General features: G+C 33.9%; 1 protein-coding gene across 4 annotated transcripts in view; it reads right to left on the bottom strand.

Annotated features, from left to right (window-relative positions):
• Positions 1-13,820, bottom strand: part of SEC10 (exocyst complex component sec10) — a 217,409-nt gene that overhangs the window by 21,208 nt on the left and 182,381 nt on the right. For all 4 annotated transcript variants that reach the window (XM_089800055.1, XM_089800058.1, XM_089800056.1 and 1 more), the window contains 2 exons: positions 8,010-8,107; positions 7,818-7,902 (listed from right to left, as the gene is read on the bottom strand). In XM_089800055.1, the coding sequence (XP_089656181.1) occupies positions 7,818-7,902; positions 8,010-8,107 (183 nt within the window). The remainder of the gene's footprint in view (positions 1-7,817; positions 7,903-8,009; positions 8,108-13,820) is intronic.

Raw genomic sequence — 13,820 nt, 5'->3', positions numbered from 1 at the left:
ATCAAGAATATTTGCTTCTAGATGACTAATGAATTCTAGATCACAACTTCTTTAGAGTTGCCGCCATAAGATTGAGTTTGTTAAATATTTGGTAAAGTACCAATCTTATTTTCTTGCAAGAACATCCTCATACATTAAGGAAAAGATCAAAGCAAATAACTCTTATAGTAGGATTACAAATAGGAGAGACACTATAATGAGTAGATAAATGCAAAAGATAAGAATACTTATATGCACATGAGGGTCCATAGACATGTGAGAAGGGAACATTTCCTTTCTAAAAATGGTTCAAGTGGGAATGGAACAATGACTATTATTCCCCCACCAATGTAAAATTCCCACTCTTATATCCTCCTATTTGAAAGAACACTATTCACAAGAGAGACTATCTCAAAACGGTCCACTTCCTTTGAATTAATATGATTAAAATCCTTGGAAGTTAGCTGAAGCTAATCCTCTAGTTGCTTCTTCTAACATGAAAGCATGCATGGTTCCAATCGTGAAAGATGTCTTTCTTATCATTTGAGTTTATAATATAAATCCCTTCTCAATCTACTTCCTCTCATTGCTGAAGCCCTATTATCTTGGCTATTCTTTTTAATCCTCGATGCTTCATCTTTTACATATTTTTTATCAAGTTCCTCTATGTGCACTAGGATCGATATCAACTTCAATGATTGCAATTGTATAGCATGATGACAAAAAATCTCATATTTACAAGCTTGCAATTGACAGCATCCTCTTATATATATGACAGTCATTTGGGTATGGATTCAAATTTAAGATTTGACACAAAATCCCATTTCTAATCCTTTATGGTCACATCAAAGGCTTATGTGTTGAGTCTAATAACTTCGCCTAATGCTTCTTCCTCTAATTTCCATTGCATTTAAGAAGTGGGTAGACAAAGTGTGAGTTGGTGTCTTTTATATTTTCAACACAAAGTACAATCCTGCTGTCACCATTTTTTATACGAAATTTGGGCTATTGTGATTATCAACTCCAGCTCTCTGCTTGATTGACTAACACCAGTTCCATGTGGTTACTTTCTTGTGAGCTAATCTAACTGCAATTTCATTCATGATGTGAGAATCTGTTGTTGCGATGATTATTTTTCAAGATCCCAACAAACTCTCAACTTCTTATGCTTCACCAAATATAACAGGTTAGGATATTAATCACAGTTATCAACATACTTTGTTTTCATTCTTATCGAACATACTAAATAAATTGATTCTAGTATTGGTCCACAGATCGCAAATATTTGACTCATCATTACCCTTGGCTTGTGGCTTCACTCAACCTTCCCGATTCTCTAAACTATCGGCATTCACATTGTATTACAAATCTCTGCAACATTAACATAGAAATGAACCACAATCAACCCATACCTTCAATCATGGTGTGCAGCTCCTTATAGTTCCAAATGCATTATACATTGTGTGCCCAACTTCTATTCTCTTCCAACTCTCAAACATACTATTCATGCACCGCACTTGGTCTATTATTGTCTCAAACTCACAACTCCAACCCAACATTCTTCCATGTCAATATCTACAATATCCTCCATATTCGATGACAGTCAACTTCACAATCCCAATCCTTGGCCTCCATCTTCAATTCTGAATGGCAAAGTCCCTCCCCAATTTGCATTCTCTATCTATACCTCACCACAAGGATCATTCATAGCCCACCTTAGAGTTCCTTCACAGCCCGAGATCTCCTCTCATAGTGTGGGCTCAAATTGGTAAGTTGGTCTGCAATCCCATCGATGGAGTATATGTACATACCGAGCCCCTATTATCGAATTTTGGGTTGTATTTACTATTGGCACAGAAACATATTCATTATGAATGATCTAACAAATGCCCACACTGAGAATGGGCTCATACAAGACACAGAATATTCTGCAGCTTAATAAATTGAGCCTGATCTTCTAATTTGCAATCATTATCACCAATTTCAATTTAAAGCTTATGGAAATACTTCAATTATTAAGAATTGTCGTTCCATATACGAACTTCACCATCTTTTGATTCTTATGAGCTGACTATCAAAAACAATCAAGATATCAATAAGACACAGGTTGAGATACCGGAAAACATAAACTTTCACTATTAATATTCTTCTCAAACATACTTCTGTAGTTACACCTGATCACTCTCTCTTCATACCCAATCGATACCCATCTATCGGGCTTCTTACATCCCACTTTTCTGGTTTAGTTTCACGATGATTGTCTTGAGAGTTATTTCTGACTTACAGCGCTTCAAATCAATTTACGAAAGTTGAGGGTAGTGTCTTGTTCAGTGAATATGCTGGATTGTTCTGTATTGTTATTGTCACCAATATTGAAGGAAGTCCACATTCTTCAAAGTTAAGTATTTTGTAATAATATCACCATTTCAATCCGAATACAAATAATCAATCACGTTTTCCTCAGTCGATATTGTGGAACACATTGTTTCAGTAATTTGATGAGTGTGCAGATTATAATGTTTGTTGGATGCAATTTCCTTCTTTTCCTCTACTTTATGTTGTTCAGTTATTGCGACTCCCTAATCTATATCATGGGTCTTCCTTCTTGTCTTTTTCGGTTCTCTGGATGTAACAAGTCTCGATCTTTGATTTTCTCTTATATATTTATTTCATTATATATGAAATCTGGCTTTGATACCATGTTGAGTTTTATAAGATCGTTTTCTGCAAATGTAATAACGTTGCCATCGTATTGATGTATTCTAAATGCAGATCTGAATGACTTATAAATATGAGAGGAGACATGTCTCTATGGTTAATCATCATTAGATAATATGTTAACAATAACATATATAATATATCTATTAATTTTTTATATATAATATAACTATATCTATATATATAAAAGTAGATATAAGAGTATTATTAATATGATAATGTAAATATAATTTATGTCCCACTTAAGTAATATTTTATCAAAATTAAATTGACATGTACTTATTAAAATCACTTAAATGTGTTAAAATCATTTGAAAGTGGACTATTTTCAAATCATTACATGTAAAAATCACTAAAAGATAAAATCATTTAAAAGTGGGCCTTTTTGATGCCATTGCATGTAAACTCACTTAAAATGTGCAATGACATATATATATATATATATATATATATATAAGAGTATTTTCTAAATGATGATTTACGAATAACCATAAAAGATTTATCTCCATGTCAATTCGATTCGACTGAAGCTACAACATTAACACTCCCTCTTAGCCGGGAGGATTGTTATAGAACACATTATGCTCTCAAGTATATGGAGAGATATCATCTCAGTATGATATTCCTAGAATGACATAATTAAGGATATCAACATATATCTATCAACTTAGACATTATCGATATAATTAGAAGTATGATTCAACAAGAAATATCAATCATATGCTATTCATCATACTTATATTCTTTTGGTATATGCACTGGCATCAAATCCTAGATTCCTACCAAAAGAATATGTTATATATGGGAAAGATGCATGTTATCTGAATCTCCGACACTCTGGGACAACAACTGAATGCAGTCTATTAGAAAACAATCATGATCTCAAGGACAGCCACTTAATGTAGTCCATCATGACAAGTATCATGACTTCCAGCACACTTTGGGACATCAACTTAATGTAGTCTGTCATGATATGTTTATGATCATTGATGTCATAAATCGATGAGAGGAACTATCTCTGCATATATATTAATATATACAACTCGATCAGGGCATGATCATAAAATATCAAATAGCATGAGATATCAGTATGCAAAGTAAAATCAAACATGTGTGTGTGGGTGTGTGGGTGTGTGTGTGTGTATTTACATATGCATGTATATACATATACATATGTATATGTATGTTCCATTTACTGAAATCAGATCCAACAGAAGCTATTACTTTAACATTGAAAGCATAGAAATTTTACCCCTTATGCTAAGTAAATGGACCTTCGATCACTGCAAACTGAGATCACAACATACTCCTGTTTGTTGGCATTTGTAAAAACCCTCCATCTTTTAATCAAATGTCTGTATTTATGGCACTATATTATAGAGGCAGAGACTTTATTGAAGACGAAGAATATCTAGAAATAAATACAATTCTTCCTTCACATAGACTGTATTAACCTCTTCAGCATCTTATATAAGAAGACGGTTTCTTTAATTCCTCACCAAGACTCAAAACAGAACCATTATATGTAACCAGACTTGTTGATGGAGATCTTTTATCTTAGTTAGTGAGTTGTGACAGTTTGCAACCAAAAGCCATCCTTTGTTATACTTCACCAAAAACATATACCATATGTTAAAAAAACAAAAAGTTAGGTTTTTTGTCTTTGAAAACTGATAGTTGATTCGGACATCTGAACAACAGCTTGTATAAACTGAAGACAATTGTTCACTGACAAGTGGAAATAACAAACTGCAACTTCCAAAATCAACCCTCAGAATTAATAATAACACCACTGTAATGAGAAAACTTGTAATTCGATGTCATCTGCACCAATTCACGATTCAAACTAAGACCCAAATGCTTTTCTGACATATGCCACTGCAGAGATCATGAGAATACGATGAGTTCATACATATGCACATGTCACTTTTACTTTGTCGTAAACACACCATCTTCAGAAGTTCCAGACATGGGTCGTAAAGTTTCCATCATTCCAGTGCAATATGATCAAATCTGAAAGCTAGTATGTTCATGAAAAGAAAACATATGCTTTACAGTCAAAACAATGCATTTCAAAAGTATGTGTCAAATACTATGCGCCATTAGTATCAGGAGGAGGTTTCATCATAGATAGATACCATATCATCAGCATATAAATTTTTACACGACAATGATGAGAACAATAACACTAGCAAGTAATTTCTCTGACACATTCCATATTACTGTGAAATATTTCCTTGTGCATTGGTAACAGCTTTGTTTGAAATCTTTATCTGTTTACATGAATTTAAACTTATACAATTTTTTATAAGTTTATTGATACAGAGTCCAGACGACCATTTCCATTCTCAGTACCTGTTCAGTGAGCAGTTTTATATATCAGATTTATTCAAGCTATCATTTCCAATCAAAACTTGACGTCAATGACACTCAGTAACCTGATGTCTAACACATTATTCAGTATTACTTCTTAAATACTAGATTAATTTATAAACTCCTAATATCCTTTTTTAGAACATTTCTTATTTTTGCCTTGAAAAATATTTCTGATTGACGTTTATAAATATAACTCACATCAAAATCATGAATTTTAATGTAACATTCAGATTTTTCACATTGACATAATTTTGAAAATAATCATATCTTGACTCTGCTATGTTGCTTCTGCCAATTTGCAGCTATTTTTCCTTAAATGTTTGGCCTCGATAGCTAGACAAGTCACGGATTTTTGTCTTTAAAAGTTAAAACTTAGTTTTTCCTTGGAGGGTCGGCATCATCCTTGGCTGTAATATTTATTTCTGAGTCGCATGATATTATCTTCCATTTGATTGATGCCTCTTTCGCATGGACTGATCTCCCATATACATCATATTTGTGAAAGAATTAAACCTTTTGTACACAGCTGCTGCCCTTTGGTAAATTATAGATTAAGTTTTATTCAAATCCTCTTTATTCCCAATCGCTAGTGTGAAACTAGAAAGCACTTTTCCTTGTATGCATACACTAACATGATAATGACACCACTGCAAGCGCTTGTTGATTTAGGCAGATTATCATTGTTTAATGCTGGAAAAGAAAACCCTGACACTAGCAGTTTTTGTCTTTTTGTGAAATGTGATTCATATTGTGATTCCAAGCCATCCCAACTGTCCAAAAGAAAATGTTGTCTCCTTAAATGCACTGACTATGATGAAGATGTGAATTGCCAGATTTAGGAGTGTCGAAAGGTTTTGTTTTGAAAACAGAAAATTACCCTCTTCTGTTTGTATGCATCCTTTCCTTGTTTTCTTCTTACAAAACACCTAAAATGATCATATAGAAGTCTTAAAAAAATATCATGTGCATAAAGTTTTTTTCAGTTGACTAAACAATTTATAACATGCATTAAAATCATACATAATTAACCACTGAGATTTCAGAAAAGGAAATAGTACAGTGCTCATCATATGGTATATCATACAATTATATAAATTGTAACAAAATGTTCCCTGGAATTATTAAAGGTCATCAAGTCAGATATTTTAAAAGAATTATAACTGAAAAAAAATAAACCAAATAAAATATCAGCATGGAGATTATTGGCAAACTTAAAATATTAGCTCAAAATCACATACATGATTTCAAATGTCTATTGTTCCATATAAAGAAAGGTAAGTGATCTTGACTCAAATATTAGAGGAATTTCTCCAGAAGATCAATAGCACTATAGCCGATAGAATATCAATTATGAAAGAGCCACAATGTGGACGTGAAGGAGTTTCTTGCAAACACTGTTTTCATCTAGTTGATATGATGTAAAATGACTTTTGATGATATTACATTAGTTTTGTGTGACATACTTTAACTGATTCATGGAAAATTTAGCAACTGAAGTGCACGTCAAGCTCCACCTTTTAAGTATATTATTATGTTGGTTAAGTGTTCAGGCTAATTATGTTACAAGGATAAAAGTTTTACTCATAGGTTTAAATTGATTATTAATCAATTAATCAACATATATCATAGTGAGGTGGCTGCTTACCCACATGAATCACTTTCATCTTACCACAAAAATAGGAGCTATAACCTCTCCCTTTTTAGCGTTGGGGGTTTTTTGTATTATTATTAAGTGTCTACAATCTACATTTTTGACAGGTTTTAACAGGCCAAACTTATCTCTTTGTGTTTTTTTTGGCTTTGTGGAATATTACTCACAAGACAACATACATAGATGGAAAGTTCTAAACCTCATTCAGGCTATGATCCTAAATTCTAAATAAAAAAGCTAGCCTGTAACTAATCAACACTGTGAATTACATTTTGATTAATAACATTCTAGATAGATGATATAGCAAGCATAGATGCATAAATTATCCTTCCAATATATTCTCCCTACTCAACATTTGATTTTGAGCTTTTTTAACAATAAACCATAAAACAAAGATGCACTCAACATAAGAGAAAAGTGTCTTATTGTCCAGCGCTTCAGTAAAAGTTGCAACCTCAATTTGACTAAAACCCAATTCATACATGAGAAGAGCTTTGGAAATTATCACTACAGAAAGGAATAAAAAACCCAGAAAAGGTGCAATAACAATGATATGCTTATGCTATGAAACATAACGTATCTATACTCAATAAAGGCTAATGAAGTGGCACTACATATTAACCTTGATATGTTTTATAATAAATGCTCCCGAATATGTAGCCTTTCCATCTATGATATGCCTTGAAACTGCTTCTCATGTCCTTACGAATAGCAAAGGGAAGAGAGATTTTTAAAAATAGTACTTAAAAATTCATGCGCTGATAAATAGAACCTTTATTTGAACGGTATTGTGTATGAGCAACAAATAATATAACATTGCTATTATTTTTGTTATTTTCTATTCTGTAGGAACAACAATTGTTTTATTTATATTCAATCAGATAAGAAGCTGGTTATTTTCATGTATGTGCTTGTCAAACTGAGAACATGTAAAACAGTGCAAAGAACATTTACGTGATAAGCTAGAAATTAGCACCATGTGCTCTCTGATAGGTTGTAGTAGAATCACATGCCACAAGATGATAACTACATAGCTGTGTAAGTATGTGAGATGTATTATAGCCAATACTAGTTAAAAATGGGGAACACATACCAATTCTGTCATAAAAGCTTGCTTGTTAAGCCCTTCTAGAGCACTATATGCTGCATCAAGAATACGAGCCAAGTACGCCACAACTCTGTCCTCTCATTGGTATTGAGTTTTGATACAACAAATTTAGTTACAATTGAAATCACTTAAGGTCAATAGTTGCACTGAAAGGTACTCAAGAAAAAATTTACAAACCGAGTACAAGCAACAGTCGGACGGTGGTCTGGGGCATTTCCATCATCTAGTGAACGATAATCTGTTGCCTTCTGTTCAGCAGCTAGAAGACGGTCCACCTGAAACAAATACAGAATTTTGAGATTCACCAATTTACTTTGTTCTGAAAAAAGAATTGTTTGTAAAAGCAGTTAAAGAACTATTTTGTGGTGATGTTAAACTCTTCTACAAAAACCAAGCCTGGAGCAATGTCTAAGGCTTGGAATAGAATGAAGCATGAAAAATAACAGCCAGAACAAACAAATAGAACATAACATGAGCATTAATAACCTAAGTTGCCAATTCAAGTTCTGGTTCAGGTACGGATATGGGGTTTGGGTGTGTGGGTACGACAATTTTTTCCCTCCTTGTGGATTCAGGTTTGTCCATATATGTATGTATTTATGTTCAAAGTTACAAATACAAAAAGAAGAGTGATACTCATAAATCCATATTGACCAATACAATTATAAATAACTAATTGTATTATTAATATAGTTTCAGATTACATGCATTACAAACTGACATCAATCCGAACATGATCAACAAACATAACTATTGGCTGGGTTATACAAATCTATCAACAGTAATATACTCAGATCTTCAAATTAAAAAAAATCAAACCCTGACCTTCAAATGAATTGAAGTTGCTGTTCACTGCTGTCATAAACTAAGGGCATTACATAGAACAATTTTAACATGAATAAGACTCTCAAACATCATAACCATGATCTATCAATATAAATATCCAAATCAAAATGTCACAAACATGTATCGAGAAGTCACAAATATCAAAATGTAACAGGCTACAAGCACAGCAAACAAAACTAAGCCACATTCTACCTATCAAAATCCAAAGGCTCAAAATTGTCTCCTCTGGCAGAAGTGGATCATCCAATGGTAGCCTGACCAATCTTGGTTGCACCTCCTTCATTTGAATTTTATCATCCACAAACATGAATTTGAACTATGTGGGGCCCCCACATTGCTGCTTTGGCAAAAAATAATTTTAAAAAGGTGTCATTTTTTAGTTTTTTGATGCAAAAAATATCCAAATGTGTAGAAGGCACTTTATTGGGGGACATGGATCCTGAATATTTTGGGCATCCCCTAGGCGTTTCAGGGACGAGTAGTCATCCCCAAATGTCAAGGGGATGTTTCCTATCATTTCCTATAGCTTTTTGAAATCGAGGACGGTTCGGGATGTCCCACTATCCCTAAAACATTGTGGGGACAAAAACTAGTCTTGTGGGGTCAAGAAACATGTCCCCATGTAACATAGCTCTGAGTTTTATGACAACATTGAAGGGTTGAAATTCATACAGAACTGCAATTGAAGAGCAAACTTCCAATAAATATTGAGAGAGGGACCGTAAATTCCAAGACATCTGATCTAGAGCTCAATGAAGATAAGAAACTTAGGAAGATATGAAACACTTGGAAAACCAAAAACAAGAGACACTACCAAAAAATTGTTATTCATTATCTCCATACTACCCAAAGGTCAAGTTGCCAGTTCAGGTACAAGATTAGGATTTGGGTATGCCAATACGACAAAAAAATGATTTGTATAGTCAACACAGAACTACAATTGAAGAGTAGACTTCCAATCAATATCAAGAGAGAGAGATGGTAAATTCTAGGACATCTAATCCAAGGCTCAATGAACTCAACGGAGATAAGATGCTATAAAAGATATGAAATGCTTTGGAAATGAAAAAAAGGAGATGCTGATAAGTAGAAGATAATTTCCACAGCAAGTCAAATTGTGATATTGCTATCAGGATTTAACTGTGCGATTTTGAGTCAAACTCATTGACCCATGTTTCATGAGTAGTGATTCAACATGAATCCATCTCTCATGAGAATAAATGGAACACTTAGCACTCACTGGATCTAGGTGATGCTCAAAAGGGTGAAGCACCGGGACTTCCCAAGAGGTCACCCATCCCAGTACTACTCTAGCTTGAGAACGCTTAACTATAGAGTTTCCTCCATAGTTAAACCCAAAGCTTGCAACCCCATTTGCAAAACCTTCAACAAGTTTTGTGCCTTATGAACCATTCATTAGAAAGCCCCTTAAGCTCATCGATTGATAAGTAGGAGATAATTTCAACAGCAAGCCAAATTGTGATATTGATATAAGGATTTAACTGTGTGATTTTGAGTCAAACTCATTGACCCATGTTTCATGAGTAGTGATTCAGCATGAATCCATCTCTCATGAGAATAAGTGGAACACTTAGCACTCATTGGATCTAGGTGATGCTCACAAGGGTGAAGCACCAAGACTTCCCGGGAGGTCACCCATCCCAATACTACTCCAGCCTGAGAGCACTTGACTACAAAGTTTCCTCCATAGTTAAACCCAAAGCTTGCAACCCCATTTGCAAAACCTTCATCAAATGTTGTGCCTTATGAACCAAGGAGATGCTACCAAAAATTGTTATTTAACATGTCTTTATTGCCCAAAGGATAACTTGTTAGTTCGGGCACAAGATCAAGATTTGATTATGCCAACACAAGAAAAATTATTATTTGTATTTTCTTTATTATAACATGAAAATATATAGTAAAACCATAAATAGAATTTTTCATAATGTGTTTAGTTTCATTTCACACATCAGTGTGTTTCTTTCCCTAATGTTCACTTTTTACAGTTTGAACTTATATAAAAACTTTTCTTAGAATCTTGTAATGTCTCCTCTCTAGCACATGTTGTATAAGTTTGTTATTAGCATAGTTCTCTATGGTCTCATAGGCAAACTAGGGCATTCAATGGATTTTGAGAATATTCACCTGAGCACTTTCAACTAAAAGTGATCCTAAGGTGTTTTGGTGGTTGAGATATTAGTTATAGTGCATTCAATACAACAATCCTTGCTAGAGGACAAATCCCAGTTAGGAGACCTTGAACCCTTGTTTAAAGGTTCTAACCCTATTAAAGGTTAATAAAGAGACATATAGACCCACTATCTAAATGCTCTAGCAATTGTGAAGATCAAACTTCAAGATAACAAATCCAAATAAAGTGAACTGACTAATATGCAACTTACTGGCCAAAATAGCTCCTTTGAAGCTCAACACAAACAACCAACTCAATCTATGCTCTGCTCTGATATCCAACATAAAATCTCGCATCGACAATATCCACAATGACCATACAATTCTCACCCAAACAATGAAAACAACTTTATACCCTCACAAATAATTAATTAGGTCGGCCTGTTAAAGCTTCCCCAATATACATTAATTACATAGGTATATGCTACGGCATACACGCTTTCATAAGCATCATTACAAATATTACATTCAAATTCCCACAAGCTACAATACAATTATTACATTATACAATGATAAACAACACATTTCCACAACCCACTTGACTACGAGTAATGCATATTGCATGTTTCACAACAACGACCATCCCAAAATAATCCTCAAGCCTTGCTATCACGAACATGTCTTCTACCACATTCCAAACTCCTTGATACTAATTCCACCTTGCTAATAAGATACAACAAATATGCTACCATCTCTAACATTATTTCCTATACACTAGTCTACTACCAGTCTTCATCAAACATACTTAAACTTATCCAAGACTCAACTTAAGGTCCAACAAACATAGATATGATATCTGTACTCATCCTTCAACACAGATCTAAGCTCGTGTAGCTTAACTTGTTACATGCTAGCTTCATTGTACCAATAATCACTCTACAATATACAAAACCTTTGTCTATCATAATCACATAAACATATGTTAGTCATCAATACAACACATAAATAGTACATTCAAGTGCCAACCAAACCTCTATTTCTAATATAAAGTATCTCTATTAATCCCACATTCTCTGGCAAATTGTATGGGCTTTCTAGAGAATGTTATAAAAGGCTTTTATTAGCTCATTTTGAGTATTTTGGCTTGAATAAAAAACTTATATAATTGATTGTAGAGTTCACCTTCGAGGGCCTGGAAGACAAAATCCATTTTTGCCAGCAATCTCTACACTATTGAAAGACATAGACGGATATGGGATTTGACTGAGCTTCAACGTAAAATCAGTGTTTGTAATAATTGTTTCTTCCATTGAATGTGTTTGCCAATCTGTTGGGGTTCCATTTTGAGTATTAGTTTTGCGTGTTGGACTCTATGACAGTTATTATGGGCATGCATTGTTGTAAAGAACCTTAACTGATTCTAACTCCAAACACAAATTGCTTCACTTTTAGATGTTTCACATTTTGTCAAACTTTTTGCATGCATCATCTATCTTGCTGTCCTTTAATTCCAGACAGTATTTGCTTGCTTGAAATGATTTTAAATAAGTTTGAATGCTTGCCAATGATTATTAAAAAAACCAGGTAAAGAACTGAAACACATGCAATCCTTTTTAACCATTTGAATGCATAAAATATATTTTTCACATGTTAAATGTACATCTACAGCCAATAGACATTTTTACAAACAACTGGCATGCAATCTAAATTATTAAATAGAAACTTGTAAATATTGTTGGCGACTAATATATATTGCACTACAACCAAGTAAATTCACACAAAGTGATAGCTTTTACATCCAATGCAGCTAATCCAATAATAAAGCTGCTAAGAGACTGCATGTGTCACCCTCAAGCAAATCGCACCAGCTGCAAACTTGAATGTGCCCAGTAAGGATGATCCCAATACTTCAATCTGCCCTCCAATGAGAGTAATAATGACCACAAATCAGTAGAATAGTGGCACCAACAGTTCAGGAAAATCATCTAAAAACAACTACAGTTTCAGCAATAAATCTCACCCACGAAACCCTCTTTCTTAGATGCCAAGATCAGATTGAAGTCACAAATCAATTCATTATACAAAAGCAGTGAATTAAATGCTCAATTCAGATTCAAAACACTAATTCAATTGCTTTACAATAGCAGCAATTGATGCACAGATTAAGAGGAATTAGTCCTCAAGAATTCTCAACCTTCAAACCCTCAAGAAACTTCATGGGTCGTTAAAAAGCAATAAATAATAATGAATTCCTTTTCTCCATGAAGTCTCTTCTATAAGGCAACTTTGCTTCCTCCTCACACTTTTCATTAAAGGGCCTTCATCTATACACCTTTCAATTAGAAGCTCTCATTTAATAATTAAATGATAATTTGACCACTAAAATAATAATAACTCCTTGCCAATAGTGGCATGTTGTGATGGTTAAGTTGTTGAGTTGTTACTCTTGCCATCAAGGTTCAAATCTAATGGGGATGAGGTCCCCTATTTGTGGCCTCACTGGTTCATAGCTCCAGGTCAAAGCATTTACCCCTCTTTGAAAAAAAATAATAATAATAACTCCCAAAATACTTATTCTTTAAATATCTCGTCTGAAACTGGAGTCACACCTATTATTTCCCATGTGACCAAATGTACTTTCCTAAAATAGAAAAGGTCTCTTTCAATCATCACCAGACTTTCCATAAATAGCAAGTGTATAAAACTAAGCCAAAACGAAGTCCAAACTGAATAAAATGAAGACCAAATTGAAACATATTGAATTGTGAAGAAGACAAGACCCTCCCATAGCCAAACCTCTACCTCACAAGACCCTCTATCTAGAATAATTAGCCTACGAGGATCACAATAATAGACTAATCCCTAAAACTTTGATGCTGGCGAAAATGGGGACATTACAATCTACCCTCCCTAAGATTGCTTGTCCCCAAGCAATTTTAGAAATAAATAACACATCAATCCACCTGGGTCCCAAGAGTAGAATCGTGTAATGTCCCCGTAATCACCAAC

The sequence above is a fragment of the Cupressus sempervirens genome, chromosome 9 (assembly GCF_028749045.1).
Source record: "Cupressus sempervirens isolate cs-2001-9-10 chromosome 9, ASM2874904v1, whole genome shotgun sequence".
Classification (NCBI taxonomy): domain Eukaryota; kingdom Viridiplantae; phylum Streptophyta; class Pinopsida; order Cupressales; family Cupressaceae; genus Cupressus; species Cupressus sempervirens.
Note: the sequence above shows the minus strand (reverse complement) of the source record. Positions and strands in the feature narration are given on the sequence as shown.